Raw genomic sequence first — 23,272 nt, 5'->3', positions numbered from 1 at the left:
CAGCCCTCAAATCTGGGGTGGCCCAGTGATTTGCTCTGAGTAACAAAACATGATGAAAATGATATTGTATGAATCCCAGAAACTATGATTCACAGTAAGAAGCTTTTTTCTGCTCTTGCCTTTTTAGCACCTCAAGACCACAGTGCTATAAAGCCCAGTTTACCTACTAGAAAAGGAAAGACCACGTTCCAGGAAATTAAGATGCCCAGCTGATACCCAGTCACCAAATGCCAGACATGTGAGCAAGGGTATCTTGGACCCTCAGGCCCAGGCAAGCTGTTAGATTAGTCATTTCAGTGATCCCACATGAGACCAGCAGAAAAAAAAAATGCCCAGTTTGCCAACAGAGAACTGTGAGAAATAATACAGTATTGTTTTAAGCCAAGGGTAAGCAAACCTATTCTTAAAGGGCCAGATAGGATTTTAGGCTTATGGGCTTCACAGTCTCTGTCATAACTACTCAGTTCTGCCCATGTAGCTCAAAGCAGACACAGAAAATACATAAGTGAATTAAGCAGGACTAGGTGACTGAAATTTTATTTACAAAAAAATGGATATTGGTCTATGGGCTGAAGTTTGCTGACAATATTTTTTTAATATCTTTATTTTTATTTATTTATTTTTATGTGGTGCTGAGGATGGAACCCAGGGCCTCACACGTGCGAGGCAAGTGCTCTACCACTGAGCTACAATCCCAGCCCTGCTGACAATCTTTTCTTTCTTTCTTTTCTTTTCTTTTTCTTTTTCTTTTTTTTTCTTTTTTTTTTTTTTGGTACCCAGGATTAAACCCAGGGGTGCTTAACCATTGAGCAACACCCCAGCCCTTTCTATTTTTTACTTTGAGAAAGGGTGTTACCAAGTTGTTAAGGGCCTCTATAAATTGCTGAGGCTGGCTTTAAACTTGAGATTCTCCTGCCTCAGCCTCCCAAGTCACTGAGATTACAGATACACCGCATCTGCATGACCCATTCCTGTTTCAAGCCACTAAGTTTGGGGTAGTTTGTTACATGACAAAAAATAACCAAACTAGTCTTTAAGAAAAGGGCTGGGGCTATAGTTCAGCAGTAGAGTGCTTGCCTAGTACATATGAGGCCCTGGGTTCAATCCTCAGCATCATTTAAAATAAAAAAAAAATAGCATAAAGGTATTGTGAAAAAAAAATTTAACTTTTTAAAAAAGGAAAGAAAAAAGCTACTAGCTAAGAAGTATTTCTACAAATCTCTGCAAGAGAATTTTTCAGGATACTATTTAGGAATAATAATTGTAGCAACCAATATCTTCATACAGCACTATAGGTTACAAAATAATTTCGCATGAATTAATGCATTTATAGAGTCACAGCAACTAGTGAAATAGACCAATGTGATTACTGAATTCATTTTACTCCTGAGTAAATAAAGGATCAGAAAGTTTGCTTGCCCAAAACCAATCCCATGTTCTTTCCACCCATCTCTCTTAGCAGTATGCTAATACTGTGTTAAGACTCAGGAGGAATGAGACAAAGGGGTCAAATTTCAACCATTCCATTAATCAACAGAAGTATTGTTCTTGGAGGGCCTGTGAACCCTATGCCTGGTTCTGAGCAGTGACACTGTGAAAAAATAAGGGTCTTGGTCTAGCATGGAACACAAGAGGAACTGAGACTCAGGGAGGGCTGGGGTTATGGTGAAAGATAAAAGACATAGAAAATATATCGTTTCTTGGCTGAGAGGAGAGAAAAATGAGCATTTATTACTGAATTATTTTTTTTTTTACATTAGAAAGAATAAAAGCTATGGCAATACATTGAGTTCTACAGATAGCATCAGAGCAAGTGAGAACAAACAGGCCCTGATCACCCTACATCTCAATGAAAAATTAGCTAGACACAGGGGCAAAAGGGGTCCTAAGGAAAAAGAAGCAAAATCTCACTATATGCTCTTTTTCTTTTTCCTTCTCTCCTTCCCTCTCTCTTTCTTTTTGCAAACTTGGCAGAAGGAGCATGTTCTGGTTTGGATCTTAAATGTCACCCAAATGCTCAGATGCTAAAGGCTTGGCCATCAGCCTATGGTACTAATGGGAAGTGGTGGAACTTTTAGAATGTGGGGCCTAGTGAAAGGATGTTAGATCATTGGAGGCATGCCCTCAAAGGAGATTTTTGGGGGCCCTGGCCCCTTTCCCTCTCTCTTCGTTTCTCTGCCACCATGAGGTGAACTGATTTCCTCCACTATGTACTCCTGCCACAATGTACTCTCATCACAGGCCCAAAAGCAATACAGCCAAGCAACTATGAAATGAAACTGTAAGCCAAAATAAATCTTTACTCCTTTCAAGTTGATTTTCTTAGGTATTTTGCCGTAGTGACAAAAAGTTGACTAACATAGAGCACAAGAAAAAGCATCCACGTGCTTCAGTCAATCTCATAATTTTTAAAAATGCTCAAAAAAGATGGAAATTCTTGTCTGCTAAAGAGAAAGAAAAATTTTGAAGATAAAATAAAGTTGAACAAGGTCAATTTTGATGGAGAAATTAAAACATATATTCCCCCTTGCAAAAGGGCAGGGGGAAAGAGAGAGCTTTAAGGGCCCCATGCACCAAAGAGATCTCCTTCAGCCTTTTTCTTGTTTTATTCTGAAAATTGCCCCCAACCCCACTGCAAGTCACATTCTGGCCTATCTATTAGTGATGTCAGGAAACTAAAAGAAACAGGAGTAATTGTTGCAGATAATATACAGCCTTAAGGGAAGTACAGATTTTAAGATAAAGGAAAATATAAAAAGGCTTTTTCTATATTCTGGGACAAAAGACAGTCTGATGCGGGGTGGGATTTTTTGAGGTCGAAAAAGAAAAGGAACAAAAGGAAAAAGAAGGATCCAAAAGATGCTGGTGAAGAGAAAGACGATGAAGAAAATGATGATGTTCAATAAAGTGGTTCCAGGACAGTTTTTTCCTTGCCCTAAAGTATTTAAATCACTGACTGTAAAAAGAATTCTGAAACTTAAGACTAAATGATTTGTTTCAACACTGAATACTGTGCAGTGTCTTTAAATTTTTATAAAATTAACACAGTATTAAGTGTGTCTTTAGAGAGCCCTGTCCTTATTAAGGGCATTGTCAATAGCTGCTAACCTTGCCTGGTACGTTGAGTATTATAACCTTTGGAATTTCTGAATTTAACATACACAGGTTCAAATACTAATTTTAAGTAACTCTCAAATCCTTACTTGGTTCCAATTAAACCTTCATTCCATGTGATACACGCGAACCATCAATGCTTCAAGGCTACTATGCAAAAGGCCAATCACTTAACAAGTAAGTAAAACCCTCAATATGGAGTAAGGTTTTGAGAAAAATGGTCCCCAAAGACAGAGCTGTCTCTCACTTTGGTTTGATAATTCAAGTAGATCTCTGGCTAACATTACAGCAGTAATGATTGTGCTATTGTTATGACTACTTTAATAACAATAATAAGATTTACAGAGTGCTTGTTCCTTGACAGCCTCTATACCAAGGGCTTTTTGTCATTTAATCTTATCCCCAAGATTGACAATATTATTATAGCCATTTTAATGGTGTATTAGGGTAGAGATTTCCTTTTAGTGGCAGAATTTATTTTAATCATTTTACAAGTGACTTTAATCTGGCAATTATAGAATCATTAAAAGTGCAAAGCATTCACATAAGTATTTCAATTATGATTTACTGCATTGTGCTGCTTCCTAGCACATATAATTTTATGCAGTACATAATTCCCCAGTGGAGATTATATAATTCCCACTGCTGCAGTGGTATGTGCAAATTTGGAACTTCACAGAAATCTGAGGAGTCTGTCATAATGAACTTAAAAGACCCCAAATTCAAAATAATGATGATTAACAGGAAACCAAGAATGTAACAAGGCTCGGGTCTCACCTAGCACATGCGAGGCACTGGGTTTGATCCTCAGCAAGACATAAAAATAAATAAATAAAATAAAGGTATTGTGTCCAACCACAACTAAAAAATAAAAATAAAAATAAATAAAAAGAATATAATAAGACAAAGTCCATGGCATCCTTACCTGCTGCATTATTTGTCCTGGGTACCATCTCTCCATCATCGTCTGTGAAATAATCTCTGTGGAGAGAAACATTTCATTAATTAATAAGATACCATTTCAAAAGGCCCCCAGTCCCTGGGGGACACAACATCTATGTGCTGTTTTCATTCATTGCTCCACAAAAAAATATTCATTAAGCTCTAGCTACACATACAGCCAGCCATTAAACAAATAATTTTGCAAGTATTCATTACCATTGTGGCAAATAAAGGGAACTTAACTAGGATAAGGACTCGGAGAAAGGACATTTCCAGAAAAGGGGAATGTCAACCAGATTAAGAAGGGGGCAAACAACAAAGGAAAGGGAGAAAACAGCAAAGATCCTAAGTCAAAAAGGAAGGACCTTGGCCTATTAGAGGAACAGAGAAAGTCATTGTTGTCACCAGACCACACAGAGCCCTGTGGGATAGGTTAAGGATATTGAGGTTTATGTGAGTGGGAGGAGAAATCACTGAAGGATTTCAAACTAGGGAATGAATGCCAAAGGACCAGAGATTTAGATTTTAGATAGCTCATCTGGCTACTGAGTGAGACTGTCTGGAGTGGGCAAAAGAAGACAGTGAAAGGCTATATTCCAAGTAAGAGCTCGTGATGGTTTTAACTAAGGTAAAAACAGTGGAGATACAGAAAAGTCAAAAAAAATCCAAGATATGTTTAGGAGGTAGAATTGACACAGAAAACTTGAAAAAGAGACAAAATCTATTCATGGAAATGCTAGTTACACCACGATCCAGTAGCAAGAGGTTTATTGGCCAAGCTCAGCAAACACCACCATCCTTAACTTAAAAATCTTCAAAATGCATCCCACAAATACTTGTCAAGCATCTACTGTGCTCCTCAGTTCCGTCTTAAGCTCTACCAACGTAGCAGTGAACAAGACAGACAAACCTCCTACACTCATGGAACTTAAAATAAGGAAATACAAGTAAGTAAAATGTGCCATAGCAGTTGGGGACAACTATCATAACTATTTATAAAAAAAAGGGGGAGAGAGGCTGGGAAAGGAGCTTAGTGGTACAGTGCTTGCCTACCATGTTGGAGGGCATTACAAAATATAAATAAACAAACAAACAAATAAATAAATAAAATTGTTGATTCCCATTTGAAGCTAGGAATGGTTGCACACACCTGCAATCCCAGTGACTTGGGAGGCTGAGGCAGGAGGATTGGAAGTTCAAGACCAGCCTTGGCAACTTAGTGACACCCTATCTCAAAATAAAAAGGACTAGGGATGTAGTTCAGTAGTGGAGCACCACTGGATTCAATCCCTAGTACCAGAAAGAAAGATAGATGGGGAGGGGAGGAAGAAAGAAAGGGGGGAAAGGAAGAAAGGAAGAAGGAGAGAGAAGGGAAATAGGGAGTATGGATAGGAAATTCAGGGCTTAGAAGAGGCAGAGGAGATTAGAATTTTTAGTATACAAGGCTTCTCTGAGAAGCAACAGAATAAGTATGGAGTATCTGGGGAAAGAGTCTTCTAAACTGACAACATCAAATTCAAAGACTCCTAGGAGGAAGCATTCTAGAGTGTACAGAGCAGTAAGGAGGTCAACATAGCTGAGCAGTAGAAGGAGGTGAGGTCAGTGATGTAATGGGAGGGCTGTGCAGGGGGCACCAACTATATAAAGCCTTTCAGGACATTGAGAGGCCCTTAGCAACTAGAGTCTTGTAAATCAAAGAGAGACATGAACCCAATGACCAATGTTTTAAGATGGCTGATTACTGTTTTGACAACAGACTGGGTGGGTGGGTAAGGAAGAAACTGAGATGACTGCAGTAATTCTACAGAGAAATGTTTTTGACATTTAGCTTATTTTTTAAAGCTTTTGGGTACTCCCAGTCAGTCATAGCTAAAAAGAATTCTGTAGACAGAGACTTAGAAGGCTTCTCTTTTTAAAGGGCAGATGATATTTGCACAGTGACAGAGAAGAATCTAGTATTTGTTTGGAAGTTAGTGTTCTTTCTTCCCTGTCTCAGGACTGGATCTTGGCATAAATCTTCACTGTTAAGTCCCAGATGGACGTGAAAGTACCAGGCAGTCCATGCATGTATGATTATGTCAAAATGAACTACACTATTATATATAACTATACTCCACTAATAAAAACATTTTTTAAATTTCCTGGATGCCCCTTAAAAAAAAGTAAGTACTGACAGGACACACTGGACTGAACACAACTATTAATTCTTCTTTAATCAAAAGTAGATCAGCAGCTTGTGATTCTTTCCAGTCCTATACCTTTCCTTTCTCCTTCTCATTAAAAAGTTTCCCTGACAGTAAAGAACATGAGAGGAGTATACTGGTTATGGATTTCCCTCTGTTGAGGTAAAGCAGGGGAAGGATGTCAAAACTATTCATCAAAAACAATGTCTTGATGTAGAGGAAAAACTTATACTTAGCTGTTGTTAATCACTGAGCATCCACAAAGGTGAACATGCATCTGATATCTTTGGGAACAAGGTCAACCTCAGGCCAAATTCAGCCCATCCAACATGTTTTATTTAGTTCATGCCAGGTGAAGCCAATTCTAATTTCCCTTAGAAAATGAGAGGGTCCCAAAACACTCCGTCTGCATATTCAGAGACAACTTGTCTCCTTTACACAAAAAAGGCATGTTTTCTGGTTTGCTACAGTCCCTGCCACTCCCTGTCCTGGCAGTTCCAGCTTGCTCACTTACTTACGGTGCCCAACAAGCTCTCTGCAGACTTCTAAGGCTATAAGTACAGACCAAATGTGGACAGAATTTGATCATGTTTTAAGACATAATCTTAAGAAACTTATTTGCTTCAACACACAATTCATTAGTTTGTGGTGACAAGCTACTAACTAGTTTTACCTATCTGGGCTCCAGTTTCCTCAAATATTTGTAAAAGAAGGACATGAATTTCTAAGGTCCTTGTAGTAATGGCAGTACGCAATTCTAGTCTAATAGATACTTAACCAGAAAACCCATTTTAATACTTTCTAAGGATCTGGGCTACTTTCCAGACATGATCTCACTTAGTCCTCATTGTCTGCAGATCCCATATTACAGATCAGAGCAAGTTATAACAAGGCAATGAGGATCAGCCCTCCCAGATACCTCACCTTCTCCCCACCAACAGCCATTCTGAGCTTGCTGCCTGTCTAGTGTGACTTAATAACTGGAAGGACAGAGAGGTTACTTTAGACAAGCACTGAGTTAAAAGGCATACTTGTAATCTCTCAGGAGATTTTTTAAAAACCACTTTAGCTCTATTAACAGCTCAAGTTCCCTCTCTTATTGCCAGGCAGTGGGGGTCACTCAGCTGCTGCAAAAGGTTGGGAAGGAATTTGATGCCCCCAAGGGAAGGGGTTCATAAGTGAAGAAACACAGAGCACATACCTAGGGGATTGCAATTTATGACAACATCTGATAAACCAAAGTGCAAAGAGAATTTGGGGTATGGTAGAAACAGACTCCAAATTTTCCCACATCCAGTGCCCCCCCCCAAAACAGCAAGATATGTTGGTAAATTCTTCCATATTACCTAAGTCCAGAACAAAAATTGCATACTCTTTCTCAAAGTCAAGTGTTTCTAGCTTTTCTTAACAAAATCAGTCCATAAATAACTCATGTTCAGATAGCATGTCCATATAGCTTGCCCCTTTTTCTTTTTTTTCATGGTCTAGGACCTTACAGCTTTCTTACATACATGTCCATATATAACCTCTTCCCCAAGATGCTTTGACTTTCAATTTTGCTTTCCTTGTATAAATGAGGAATAAGTGTTATCTTTCTCATTCTCCCTACCTCATCAATCTGTTAATACTAATACCAATTTCACTAAACTCATACAAATGAATGTTCTTACCAAGACACTATTGTGCTTAATTGGAAGAACCAAACATTTTCCAAGCACAACATACCCACAAGCTGTTCATTTTTTGATTTCTGCATACTATACAACCCCATATTTTCTTGACTAGCTGATAAGTAGCTTTTAAGATATTAGAATCAATACTTCAAAATTTAATATCACATTATCTTTTCCTAATGTATTCCAGGGTGATTAGGTTGGGAATGATCAGAAAAATAATTGCTCCTCTCTGAAAGCCTTCTGCTACCCACTGATATTCTGATACTGTCAAACTGTGCGTGATGATTCCTTCCAGTAATTTGAGGGGGAGGGTAACCTGGGATTTAACTCAGGGGCACTGGGCCACTGAATCACATGCCCAGCCCTATTTTATTTAGAGACAGTGTCTCACTGAGTTACTTAGTGCTTCATTTATACTGAGACTGGCTTTGAACTCTCGATCCTCAAGTCTTAGCCTTCCAAGCCTCCGGAATTACAGGCTTGTGCCACCACATGGCTCCTTTCTGTAATTTTAAAAGAATGTTAGTTTCATTTATGGCAAGGAATATCCAAGGCAATCAATTTTGCTTGGCTTGAAACAGCTAGTAATATAGCTCCTTTAAGATCTGAGTATCTCCCTAGTCCCACTAGTCTGATCTCTCATAACTTTGGTAGTGGCAGTAGGTAGGGAGTTGAGCTCCTTCTTCCTTAGCAAAGAGGAACACCACAACAGAACCTGCAGTGAAATATTTTCTATAAGTCAGGTATAAGACCTTCTTGCATATTTGGTGTCATTGTCATATTTTGGCCTGCTTAATTTATGGACTAAGAGGAGGCACACATCATGTTATTCACAACCATGAGAAAGTAGCAGTCACCATTACAAATCAGGCTCTGTAACGAGTCTCTGAATTATATGAGATAGTTCTATCTCAGAAACAAAATGACTATAAAACCATTTCTTTTTTAAATATTTATTTACTTTTTAGTTATAGCTGCACACAATACCTTTATTTATATGTGGTGACAAGGATCGAACTCAGGGCCTCGCACATGGTAGGCGAGCATTCTACCACTGAGCCACAACCCCAGCCTGGATCATAAAACCATTTCTAAAGTGCTGATTATGTCTAGTCTCCACTGCTTTCTTCTCTTTAGTCTCAAAATAATTAACCCAGTTATTTCTCCCCATATGGGTGTGCAAACTCCCAAAGTGGGTGCCCTCCCTAAGCCAATCACACACACTTAGGTTGTTTAGGCTTCACTTCATCACTTGCCATCATCATCACTTAGCATCTTCAAGTCTGGGAACAAAGGCTAGCTCCTGGAGGCATTTTGTATCTTTCCAGTTTCTTTTGATATAGTTCTCTTATAATAAACAAAAACTCAGAAGAAGAAAAACAACATGCTATTTATTATTATTTGCTCTAAGCAGTACTTAGAGCAAAAGTTATGGAACTGAGTGCCATTTATAGATTTTTAATTTTTTATTTGTTCTAATTGTTTATACATGACAGTAGAATTCATTTTCATTTATAGATTTTTAAATTCCATTTCACAAATATTTATTGAGATGTTGTTTACATAGCAGGCCCTGGAAATACAAATACATATATCCTGTCATAAAAGTACTCACAATCTATCTATTGTGGGAGGCAGATACATGATTCAAAGAGACAATATCAGATTTAACAATGATTTCAGAACATAAGTGAGATAATTTTGGCCTGGCAGGTAGAGATTGTAGGAAATCTCCAGAAAACAGAGAATACTATGTCTGGTTTTTCAGGAAACATGACAAAAACAGGATAATGAAGGCTGTGTTCAGTGCTTTCATTTTGCTCCCCAGGTCTGAATGGTCATCTAACTACTTAAAACAATGTTATGGTTTAGATCTTAAATGCCCCCCAAAGCCCATGTGCTAAAGGCTTGATCACTAGCCTGTGATACTACCAGGAGATGGTAGAATTGGTAGGAGTTGGAGCCTAATGGAAGGAAGTTAGGTCACTGGGAGCAAGTTGCTGAATGAAGTACTGAGACTTCAGTCCCTTCTGTCTCTGTCTGTCTGTCTGTCTGTCTCTGTATCTCCCCAACCCCTGCCCTCTCCTTCCCAACCAGCATGAGGTGAGCAGTTTTCCTCCACTATGTGCTTCTGCCAAGATGTACTGTGTTGCCACAGGCCCAAAGTCACAGGGCCAAGAAAGCATGGACTGAAACTTTTGAAAGTGAGCCAAAATGAACCTTTTCTTTTGTTTATCTCAGGTATTTGTCACAGCAGCAAAAAGCTAACACAGAAAATTGGTAATAGGAGTAGGGAGGTTGCTATGACTAAACCTGACCATATGGGTTCAGAAGCTGATGGAATTGGTTTGTAGGACAAATTTGGAAAAGTTTGGAGAGGCAGGTTAGGAAAAGTCTAGAATGCAGTAAGTGGAGCTTAATTAATGATTGTTTCTGGTAAGAGCTTCAACTCAGAATGCTGATAGAAATGTGGACAGTAAAGGCTCTTTGCTCATGAGGTTCCAGAATGAAATGGAGATTCTACAAGGAAGTGGACTAGAGGCTACCTATGTTATGTTCTGGGAGAAAAAGAAAGAAAGAAAAGAGAAGAAAAAGAAAAAGAATTCATCAATTTGTCTACATTTTACCCATTACCTGAGACTTTTGTGCTAGGCTGAGTTTAAAGGTAATGGATTAATTAATCTGATGGAGGAAATTTCAAGGCAACACCATATTCAGGCTAGTATGAGTATTGCTGGCTCTTTGAGCCAAATTTACAGTGAGAATTGAGAGCTGAAAGCAGCTCAAAAAGAAAAACTTGGCAATTTTGGTTAGAGAAGGAGAATGTTTAAAGTTGCAGAGGTTCTTGAAACTGTGATCCAAATACACTTTTCTACCTTTTAAGTTCATTTATCTGAAGTGTATGATACAGTGATAGAAATATAACACAAACCCCAAAAGTGATTTAATAATAATGTCCGAAGAAAGAGTCAGGAGTGGTCTCAATGGAGGAGCAAAACCGAAGAGGGTTAGGGGGATGGCCGGGAAACAATAGAAACCATGCAGCCGTTGCCAGCGCCCGACTCCCTGCCACCATGTGTGGAGTAAAAGCTGCCCTTGCCATCAGTGCAGTGGCCTTGCTGCCTCCTATACTTCTCTTGGCTCCAGGAAAGGATTTCCCTGCCATGGGACAATATGCAGGGAGGGGAGCGGTGATTCCTTTAAATGGCGGTTATTAAACGGGGAAGGGGCAGAGAGAGACTGCTATCTCTAAGAGAAAAAGGGGAGGCCAAATAATAAAACAAGGATTTCCCCCACTAAACTGAAAAAAAAAAAAAAAAAAAGTCAGGACTAAGATTTGCACTACTACAAAGACACCTATAGGTACAGACCAGAAAAGAACCTGGAGAAGTAAAAAGGCTGAGGGTTTGGAGTGGAAGAAAATGCAGGTGAGGGGCTGGGGTTGTAGCTCAGTGGTAGAGCACCTGCCTATCATGTGTGAGGCACTGGGTTCGATTCTCAGCACTGCATATAAATACATGAATAAAATAAAGGTCCATCTTTATACATACTACCATACTAGTGTCTGTTGTATTCTGCTGTAATGTTTTGAGCAACCAATAAAATACATAAATAAAATAAAATTTAAAAAACTCATCTGTTGTGAGTTGCTAAATTTTCATTCAAATGAAAGAAATCTTTCAAAGGTCCATTTTTCACATCCCTAAAATTATATCCTCACCCAATCTTGGCACATAAAAAGGGTTAGAAGGAAAAGAACTTTGGCCTACTATTTTTTATATATGTCATTCTCTGGCCCTGACAATTTGTAAATTGTAGGATTTCACAAATAGTATCACATTAAACACAAAGACACCTACAGGTAATAATTTCTATTCTACCTATGCATAACCTTACAGCTCAAAATGTTTTCATACATTAGTATTCTTCTCAACACTAATCAATGACCATCATTATTATTATGGACAACCATCACCACCCACCACCAATGCTACCTCCACAACTTATTCAGTGTCCAGGAATCCTTCAATCGTCATAAAATTCTGAAGATTAGGCACCGTCATCACTATTTTACAGAAAAGGAAGCAAGAAGCCTGAATGAATGAAATAATTTGCCCAAGATCACACAGCTGGTTGGTGTCAGAGCTTGAATTTGACAATGGTATCCTGCCTGACTCCAAACCTTTTTTCTTCCCAATATGTCCTATTTTTATCTATACATATAGTGAGAGCCTCCTTCATATCTGCCTTGAGTCCAGGGAAATGGCACCTGAGAAACCAAGAAGAAAGGAAGGGTGGGTAATCTACAGGAGATCTAGATTAAAAACAAATTTGTTTTCTTGGGATACCAACTTATCCTTGATGAATACATCATGCACTTGAATCTTCGAGTATTCAGGTTACAGATGCCATATGACAAATTAAAATCCTAAAAGGGAAGTAGCTGGTATGACTACTTATATAGGTCCTGTCCTGAAAAAGTGAGTCAGCCATTACTTTAAACTTCCCCATCTCTAACTAAATTTCTCTAAAATATTCACATCTTCCCCGAGCTCCTTCTGTGATAACAACGGTCATTGTCCCAACGGATACGGGAATAAACTGAAAGGCAAGAGAGGTGATGGAAACAGACACAATCAAAGTAGAAAAGACAATTTATGAACATGCTCTGAAACTTCTCCTTCTCAGATCTTTTCTTCTCTTGCCAAGAGTGACAGTGAATATATCTTCTATGTTCAAAATGTTGCCAAATACCTCCCATTTGGCACCAGAATTGCAAAAACACATATTCAAATGCAAATAGGATAGAAGTCACAGATGCAGAGCACAGAACTATTATATATAATAAATACAGTGAGGTTATCATTTTTTCTCATCTCAAAACCTATCATTATAACTTCTGCAAGCAAGGATGCTGAATTGGCAAAGACCCTCAGCACAGAGAGAGCATCCCTTTGAGCTTCCCTCCATATGCTAAGGGTGGACTAACTTGGCACTGATCCAGAAACATCCACTTTTCTACTGTACAGGCTGCAATTACATCCTTCACTCAACACAGACTATTCACTGAGAGTGACCACGACCAAACAGAACTCTGAGAGGTAGTTATCGCTCTAGTTCGAAATAGCTGCAGGGAGCTACAACATCATTGTCCATCTGTTTAGGTCCTTTTTTTTTTCTTTCCTTTCTTTTTCTTTGTCTTCATTTTGTTTATAAGTCTTCATCCTAAAGGAAACTATTTTTCTTGGTACTTTCCATCATGGTTCATAGAAATCACTTAATACTATAAAAAGATAAAGGCTGTTTCTGTAATTATTTTTCTCACTTTGGTTAATGAAGTCAATAGACATACAAATACCTAATAAATTCCCCTCTATCTACCCTCAGATACCACTTTTTCAAAAGAGACATGAAAATAATCTACTTTGGTTTTGTCACTTCACCAGTGGTGTATGGTCTCCCCACCTGCTTCTAGAATGTATCTTTTACTCTTTACTTTTGGTACTGGCAATGCATTCTGCAGTCCTCAGTTTCCACTAACAACTAATAGTTCCAAGGCACTGGGGTATGGTGAAAAACTGACTCAATCTATCTAGAACCGTAGACTAGATGATTTTCCCCATTTCCTTCTACCTTTTTATTCACATCATCTTTCATCATTTATTTACTTTTTATCTATTTTTAGTGACTTTAAAAGAACTACCTGCTACTTATACAAATTTTAGAAAGGAGAAAGGTTTACAGAGAAAAATCAGAATAATTTTTAAAATGTTATCACCTAAAGACAACATTGAAAATGATTTTAGGTATTTAAATTATTCTTTAGTTTTGCTTACGTGAATTCTACAAAAAAGAAATGATGTTGAACAGATCATTTGCTTTCATTTACACTATTGAAACTAAAGGTTGTAAGGAATGTGTTTTTAAAGGAAAAGTCCAGGGAGGAAGGGTATAGCAAGGAAGCAGGGAGAGGTAGGAGAGAGGAGAAGGAGAATTTCTTGCATTACAGATCAATCTGAGATTAAAAAGAATGAACCTAGAGACTTCTTTCTCCATATGGTTTCATAATTACTAAAACAACGCTTATAGGATTCTAGAGGATAACACAATCGAAAAAGACCAAGAGTTGGGGATTATAAACATGTCAGAGATTCTAAAGCAGTGCTGAGAACACTGAGGGTCAAAAAGCTGACCCTGAATCTACGCTCAGTAGGGAGGGCATGAGCAAATGGAGGAGCTGAGGAACAGAATTAAGTGATGCAGTAAATTGAACATTCAGAAAGAAGGGCAAAATGGAGGAAATGATCTGTGGTCATGGAATATAATTTTAGAGTTAAGGATTTTGAAGGTAGGGAATCTGGTGCAAAGAAGAGACAAAGGATGTCTGTGCTTATGGCAAACTGAAGTAAAGTCAAGTTAAGGAACTGGAGGTCAAGGCATAACACCAATACATGCTCCTGCCTAAGGACCCCCCTAGAACATCAGCTCCTTGAAGAAAGGGTTTATATGCCATTCCCTGTCATATACTGAGTATTTAATAAGTCTAAATCATAAAAGGAGCTTGATGTATATGTCTTAAACAATTTTATATATATATATAAAAGGCTGATGTGAATATCTGTGGAATTAACGGAAAAAAATTCCACAGATATTCACATCAGCCTTTCAGGGAATATTATCTTTTTTTTTTTTTAAGGGAATGTTATCTATACAGAGGATCTGCTAAGTGCTATAAACAATGTTAGATGCTGAAGATGTAGAGACAAATAACAGTTCATTCTTTCATTAAATTTTGATCATGGAAAATGCCAAATAAACCTAGTAGGTACAAGCTATAACAGAGTAGGATACAGCAAATACCCAGAATTAGGATTCAAAAATAATTCCAAAAGGCAGTAATGATGAAACTAACTTCGAAGGATGAACAAAGTTATCCTAGCAAGCAAGGCTAGGTGCATGGGTGGGAACATCCGGTACATTAAGGTCCACACATCATAATTATAGCTCAGTGTAAGTAGAGTGACCATCACTCTATAACAAGCTCCCTACATCTGCTGGCAATAATGCTGCTCTCATGGTGACAATAACCTAAAAATATCTAAGTATATTTCTAAAACAAACTCAGTTCTAAAACTTATATGCTGTCACTTGGTGAACACAATGTAAATTTCTTCCTGCTATAAAAACATATATTGACTTTTGCCCATGATTCCACAAGCATACAGCACATATTTTTTTTCTCTTTCCTCGCAATGGACATCTTAATATATATGCATAATTTTTATGTTACTTAAATATACTTTTATTTTCTTAGATGAAAAATTTATTATCATTTCAGTGAACACTTTGTAATACTAATGAAGATTGATAGCAACAATGAAGCAGTTTACCCTTGAGAAGGGTAAAAGTTGGGAATGTTACTTGATTCACCTAGGAATAAAAAGGTTCCAAAAAATAAAATGAATAAAAATTAAAAAGCAGGAATCACCTCTTTATGTCAGTGTGTCTCAGTTTCTTTCTCTGCAATAAAGGGATTCCGGTCTTGAAAAAGATTTTTAAGTTGAAAAAAATACCTTGTTGATGTGAATACAAGGTCTAAGCAACTTGCAATATGTTTTCAAGAACTGGAAATGTTTTGGGCTGGGTTGTGGCTCAGTGGTAGAACATTTGCCTGGCATGTGTGAGGCACTGGGTTCAATCCTCAGGACCACATAAAAATAAAATAAAGGTATTGAGTCCATCTACCGATTAAAAAATTTTTTTAAAAAAGAACTGGAAATGTTTGACACAGTTATTCTGCTTCTGAATATCTATCATTCAAAAATAATTCCATAGAAGACAATGCTTTATACACTTATATGTTTATCAATTGTTTATCATAGTTAAAAATTGGAGAACTACAGGCCTCAGCATAGGGAATTATTAAGTAATGTACAGTAATTCCACATAACTGCTCTCCTATGTTATGAATAATAATATACCAATTATGAAATTGAAATTAAATATAATTTTAAATTGCATGAAATGCTAGAAATTATTTAATTTCCTTTGTCATCAATGCTTCCCAATTATTGCTTCTGTGTACCCCTGTCACCCTGAACACAATGAGAAGAAACTAACAGAAGGTTACCTCTTCCCTATCTGGCCCTGGATAAGCCAAAAAAGAAAGAAGTTTCTGCAAAATGTAACAAGCAGGAAAGGACCAGAAATAATAAGACAGGTTAAGGGAAAATGTATCACAGAATATTAAAGTGTTATTAAAATACAAGTTATTATTTATATTATAAAATTCATTATAAATAGTCCGTGACTATTTATAGAGCCCAGAACCATTTCAAGGTAGACCATGCTTTAGCTAGAAAGACTCAAGGGAAAAAAATCAGATCCTGCTTGTCTTGCTAACCACAGAACTCAGAAGATGCTCTCAGAGGACAACAAGTCCTCAGTGCATCTGAATGTTTTAAAATAGAATCGGAAAGAGCCATCTTGGGTCATTATGACATCTCCTTTATTCTGAACTTTCTTGTAACTTTAAATATAATTTGAACTTTTGCCTGAAACAACTCGTGGAATGTTCTGCACTCAGTTTAGAATTTTATTTATAAAATTGGGACAATTTCAATGGGAGTGTTGTCTCTGGGCATCCACTGAATGGATGGATGGAGAACATAGTCTTGCACCAACAATCCCTTAGCCACAGTCAGGCCAGCCACCCAGGATGGAGAAGGCACTGTGATAAAGCCCAGTCTCCTCACATTTCCAAAGAAAAGTAACCCCTTCCCAATCATCTAGGACTTTAAATCCACCATGAGCACACAGTCCAAAAAAAGGGGTTGGGGTAGGGTCTACATAGATCTGGTTTGTGGGAAATAAGCAAGGAGTAAAAGCACTGATTGAGGCAAATTCCCCCAGTCAAAATCCAACTTCTGAACCATGTCAAGGTAGATCATAGTTGCCAATTCAGACTTTCCTTTTCAAAACCCAGTAAACTAATCACCAGCACAGCAGAATATTAAACAGGAAATTCAACATCCAAGCATGTTTGAGAAATAGAAATATGAAACAAGCATTTTCCAAACACAAAATGCTATACAAAAAATACCATCATCATAGTAAGTAAAGACATCATCATTACCCAGACCTAATACATACTAGTTGTGAACACTAGAATATCACATAACCTCCATAGCCTCAGCATCTTCATCTGTAATATGGGGCAAATTGCCATCTCTGGCCATAACTATGTTTTTGTAAACAGGACTCTGCACTAATTTATCATCAATTCAAAAAAATATAAATGTCTCCCATTCCTCTTTAGCTAAGTATTAACATGGAGCAGAATAAATACAAATAATTTATCAATGGGGATCTGTTAAGTATGATACAGCTTTAGCAAATGAACATCTTGTCTTACAGAAAGAGAAAAAACAAAATCAAATTCTGAAATGGGACCATTATTTTTCTTGAATGTTACTTCCCTTCTCCAAAATTGTCACAGACATAACAGGCAAATACAATTAATGTTTGCATTTCACTAAATCAAATGAAACAAAACAAAATAGGATAATTAATTTGCTTTCTTTTCCTAAACTTCAGGCTTACAGGCTGCCCTTAAATATTTCAAGTTCACTTTTTTGTTGCTTTTTTTTCTGTAGTTGCCAATGATTTTTCACTTTATTTGTTTATTTATATGTGGTGCTAAGGATCAAACCCAGGGTCTCACACATGCCAAGCAATTGCTCTACTATAGAGCCACAACCCCAGTCCCTTTGTTGCTATTTTTGATTCAGAGAAGTAGTATAAGGTTAACATAGGGTTTGACTTTTATTCAGATTTCCAATATTATTTACAGAAAGTGGAAGAGAATTAGCAATGACTTTTCCAGCATGTAGCAATTGTGGCAGGCTAAATGGCACTCTGAGGATGCCCATGTACTTAATTCCCAGAACTTCTGAATATGCCACTTTACATGGCAAAAGGGACTTGGTAAAAGGGATGAAGGATTTGGGGTGAGATTATTCTGGTTTATCTGGTTGGTCCCAATGTAAACACAGGGATCTTTGTAAGAGGACACATCAGGGTCAAAATGAGTGAAGGAGATGTGATAATGGAAGCAGAGCCCAGAGTGATGACATTGATGAACAGAGGCTATGGAGCCTGGAATGTGGGTAGCCTCTAGAAGCTAGAAAAGGTAAGGGATAGATTCTCTCTTGGAGCATCCAGAAGCAACACAGTCCTGCTGATGTTTCAGACACTTCTTAACTCACAGATCAGACCAGTTCACAAACATTTATTTAAATGTCTTGATTTTAGCCTCAAAGACCAATTTTTAGACTTCTGACCTCTAGAACTGCAAGGTAATAATTTCTGCTGTTATAAGCCATTAATTTGTGGTATGATGTTACAGCAACAATAGGAAATTAATACAAATACTGACTCTGAAATATCCACAGTCTCTAAAGCAGAAGACACAGGGAGTTGCTAGTCTAGATAAGTGGATGCTAAAAACTCAAGAGCAGTAGAAGCTTTCCTGATTGATACTAGATCCGTGAGGTAAGGAAAACTACCTGAGAGTCAAGTTCTTCATCATCTCCATGAACTTATTCCTTTGACCACCTTTACCCTATTTATGGATTTCAATTTGATTAGTAACCAAACCAGCTTTTTGTAAGGTTGGCATATCCATGGGAAATTTGCTGTTCTAGAACCAACCACACTCTCCCCACTGATTTAACCAGAGTCTGGCAACACTCAGGCAACAGCCCCTTGGGAAGGTGGGGAAACACTCTCATCTAAAACAATTTAGATATCCTTTACATCGGATTTCTAAATTGTTTTTTCAGTACTAGAAATTGAACCTAGGGGCATTCTACTACTGAAGCACCTCCACAACATCCCCTGCCTTTTTTTTTGAGACAAAGGTGCTAAGGCCTCCCTCCAACTTATGATCCTCCTGCCTTAGCCTCTAGAGTTGCTGAGATTACATGTGTGTGCCACCATGCCCAGCTAAGGCAATTTTCAGAACTCAAATCCCCAGTACTTTGTCTTCTGTGGGGAGACTGAGCAGAATATGATTGTGGTGGGTCAGCTGAAGTACCTCTCAGAGAAGAGACTTTCCAGAGCTTCCCAGAATGAAATTTGGGGATAGAGTCACAGTCTTAGGCTTATTCATAAATTTAAGAGGAGTCAATACAAGTAGCCAGTTTCAGAATCAACTCAGAAACTGAGTTACCTACAAAATTCAAGTAAAAAAATTAAAAAGAGCATAAGTTTTAGAATTAAATAGCTTTAGGTTTCATTTCTTTCTTTGTTGTATGTGTTACCCTGGGGAAATTATTTGTTCTCTATTAAGTTCAATTTCTTTATCTTAAGAATATAAATACTTACCTCATGGGATTCTGAACATTAGGTGAAATAAAGCATGCAAAGGGATTAGCACCCAACAAAAGCCTAATAAATGGTAGGAATTAAAGTTAATTTCTATTCTCAGAACCCCCTAAGTTGTATTTTTCCACTGTTCTCTCAGAGAAGCCAATATACCTCTCTGCCTTAGCCTCATTTAAAATTACAGATAAGAATATAAACCCTCTAAGGCAGAGAATCAGTCTCATTCATTGTTTTGTGCTTAGCATCTAGCAGAGGGGCCTGTTTTGGGTTTTTTGTTCATTCTCTACTGGGAATTGAACCCAGGGGCACTACCACTGAGCTATATTCCCAGTCCTTTTTTGTTTTAAATTTTAAGACAGGGTCTCACTGAGCTGCATAGGGCCTCACTAAATTGCAGAGGCTGGACTCAAACTTATGATCTCCTGCCTCAGTCTCCCAAGTCACTGGAATTATAGGCATGCGCCAATGTGACTGGCTATGGGTTCTTGCATTTGTAATAAATACTTATGAACTGATCTGATCTGTAAGTTAAGAAGGTTCTAAGACACTAACCACAGCTATAATTATACAATTTTTCCAACTGTGACCAATTAGGTGGTGAAATAAATTTAGTCATGACCAGCATTTGTTTTCTAAAGAAGAACAGAATAGAAAATATTAGAGTATAAAACACATAGTAAGTTTAAGTACTGTTACATGAAACTTTCAGTTTTTTACATTTGTAAGTGAACTTGGTGACAATGTAAATGACATTTCTTACTGTGGGTAGGGTAAAAAAAAAAGTGTGAATATTCTAAGGGTTTTATCTTGCCAACATTTGGTATATTCTTTTTCTTTCTTTCACTCTCTCTTTTTTTTTAATTTGTTTTTGTTTTTGTTTTGTTTTGTTTGGCAATGCTAGAGATTAAACCCAAGGCCTCTTGCACTCTAGGCAAGCACTCTATCACTAACATACACCCTCAGTTCTTTTCTAACTTTTTAATTTCAGCAATTCAATGTGTATGTAGTGATATGAAACTGTGGTTCTAATTTTTATTTTCCTCATGATGAGTGATGTAGAGCACCTTTTCACTGTCACTACCCTTTGGACACTCACTTTAGAAACCTCTTTCGTAACTACTTTAGAAAACAAATTGGCAGTATTTACTGAAGCTAAACATTCATTTTCTGTCATCCAGTGATGCTATTTCTATTTATTTACCCAACAGAAATGTGTACATATGGTCACAAAAGTCATGTACAGAAATGTTCATAGAAACACTATTTTAATAGACCCAAACTGGAAATTGCCCAAATGCCTATTAACAATAGAATGGATAAACAAACTGACATATTTACACAAAACAGATCTTATTTAGAAGCAAGAACAAATGAACAATAACTGAGCACAACAATGTAGAAGAATCCCAAAAGCATAAGACTGAGTGAAACAAGCTGGATAAAAAGTAAAAAATGTATGACTTCATTTGTGTAAATGGAAGTGCCTAGACTCCAGGCACTCTGTGGAAACAGAGAGAAGGTCATAGTCCCCTCCCCGCCCAAGGACAAAAAGAGGGGCAAGTTGGGTGTGGTGGCACACCAATGTAATCCCAGCTACAGAGGAGGGTGAGGCAGGAGGATCATGAGTTGGAGGCCATTTGGCAAGATCGGTCTCAAAATAAAAAATAAAGGACAGGGTATGCGGCTCGGTGGCAGAGTACCTGGCGGTGCTTAGGTGATTAGGCAACACTAATCTATGGTGTTCAATATAAGGGTCATGGTTATTCTAGGACTCATAAGAAGGCTTTCAGGGGTGCCGGCTATGTTCTCATTTTTTATCTGAGTGCTCACCATAGTGTGCATATGCTCATTCATGAAAATTGGATTATAAACATATAATTTGTGATTCTTCTGAAAGTTAACAAATAATACTTTTTTTTTTTTTTGCAATGCTAGTTATCAAACCTTTCACATGATTACTTTTGGTTTAAGGTGTGAAAAACACTGATGGAAAGAATCTCTGATACACACACTATCATTACCATCAAGAGGTCATAGAGCCTTTGCTTAAATAAATTGAGGGTCAGGGATCTCTGTACTGCTCAGGTAGCTGTTTAGAAAGCTCTTCCCTTGTACTAAGTCATTACTTGCCTCCCCACAAATTGCTCCCATCAGTTGTTCCATCCTCCTAAGAGATTCTAAATTAATCTAATCCCTCCACCAACAACTGCTCTTCAGATCTTTGAAGAGAACAACCACATCCTTCCCCTGTTCCAGTCTGTACTTCTCCAGACTAAAGAGCTTCAGGTTCTTTGGGTACCCCTGAAGGCATGGCTTTTAGTCCCCTCCTGTCTCTTTGCACTTTTTTAATCTAGTGATTCCCTAAACAGCACACTCTTCTAGGACAGGAAATGCCTGAGTAGAAAGAGCAGAGAAACACGAAAAGTAGGAACAACAATTAAAAATCTAGAATCTACAATTTGTCTGGCAATAGACCCCATGCTTCATTTTGCCCTTTCTTTAATATTCACATTAAACTGTTTACTCTTGTTGAGCTTAACAATCAATAACTCCCCCCACACACACCACCGCCACCAGGTCTTTTGTATAAGTACTGTTAAACCCACAATTTACCTTCTGTAGTTTTAGTCTTCACTCTCTCAGAAATCATAATGTTCATTGGCCCGACCTCACTTCTCCAAAGTCAAACCCTGTAGATGTGTCTATGATGGAAACACTTCTAATATATAGTCTCCCCACCTACACTTCCCCTAAAAACAAAAATTAAGTCTTTGTCTCAACAGAGGGTCCCTTATCCTTACCCCTCCCTGGAAGGAGTTCCATCTTAAAGAATATGTAGGGGAAGGAGTTGGGAGTGGAGGTTGGAGAAAACAGAATTCCACCAAATATCTCCAAAGTCTGACTTAAAAGCAGACTGTTGCCCTGGCTCCAGCCTGAGCAATGCAGGGTACCCTGAACTCTTTGTCTTATTTTCTTGGGGAAAGTCAGCTCCAACTAGAGGCTCTGGAGATAGAAGAGTGTTGCTGGGCTCACTCAGTTTTTTTGCCTTTGTGTGACTAGCGCAGGGTGAGGTTGAGAAGGAAAACGTGGCAGGGTGAAAATGAATCCGATATTGTTCAAAGTGCTAAAAATTAAAGGTATCTCTAAAGAAAAACCAAGTGGGGTCCCTCTAGTCTATGGAAAAGGAGGACACCGAGTCAGGGAAAGACATACATTTCTACAAAAACTTCCAGGCAACCTCATTGGGTATTTTTAACGTCTAGAGTATGTGGAAGGAAGATTCATTAAGCAAGGGAAGCACCAGAGAACAGAACATGTGCAGGAGGACCAGGAAAGATGGACTGGGAATCAGAGAGGGCAAACAGATAAAAAAAGAGAACCGGTCAAAGGCCCCAAGGGGTGAGGGGCGACCTCTTCCTAAGGGCGCTGGGGGAGGGGACAGAGGAGGGCCACTAATTCCCTGATGCAGCTAGAAAGAAGCAGCTCACGTACCTCGCCCACGTCTGCTCCATTTTCCAGGTTCTTTCCTTACTCTCAGGGCGCTCCTCACCCGGGAGTGGAAGCAGCCTGGGAAAATGAGAAGCCTTGCTCAGGAATCTCCAGTGCAAAAAGCCCAAGCTTTTTCCTCCCCAGCTCCTTCTTTCGGTGTCGGAGGCAAAGAGAGAACTCGCCCTGCTTTTTCAGAAAACCAGTTTGACGTGGCTGAACCTCCAGCTAACGGTGCGACCGGCACAAGGGAGGGACTGTTCTCAGGAGCAAGCTGGACGCTGAGCGGAGCTGCGCTGGAGCTGTTTTTGGAAGCTGGGGCCAGAGGCAGCGGCGCGGGCGGTGCACGCACACACTCCCAGGCTGAGACACGACTGGCTGGCACGAGTTGCTCCGCACCAGCTGAGCTGTCAACCGCGAGCTAGGGAGGCGGGGCTCCCCACAGCCAGTGTGCTCCTGGCTGAATCCGCCCAGGTTACAGGA

The 23,272-nt window shown here is 38.5% G+C and overlaps 1 protein-coding gene across 14 annotated transcripts in view; it reads right to left on the bottom strand.

Annotated features, from left to right (window-relative positions):
* Positions 1-23,272, bottom strand: part of Pde4dip (myomegalin) — a 235,864-nt gene that overhangs the window by 175,933 nt on the left and 36,659 nt on the right. For 13 of the 14 annotated variants that reach the window (XM_046467236.2, XM_046467216.2, XM_046467245.2 and 10 more), the window contains exon 2: positions 4,040-4,095. In XM_046467236.2, coding sequence (XP_046323192.1) covers positions 4,040-4,067 — 28 coding nt within the window. In that variant the 5' untranslated portion in view covers positions 4,068-4,095. Of the gene's footprint in view, positions 1-4,039; positions 4,096-22,795; positions 23,119-23,272 lie in introns of those variants that run through there. The other variant, XM_046467235.2, reaches the window with a different exon arrangement.

This window comes from Marmota monax, unplaced genomic scaffold (assembly GCF_021218885.2).
Source record: "Marmota monax isolate L192 unplaced genomic scaffold, Marmota_monax_Labrador192_F-V1.1 WCK01_AAM20220418_F8-fsc00181, whole genome shotgun sequence".
Lineage (NCBI taxonomy): Eukaryota > Metazoa > Chordata > Mammalia > Rodentia > Sciuridae > Marmota > Marmota monax.
This window is presented reverse-complemented; position numbering and strand designations above follow the sequence as displayed.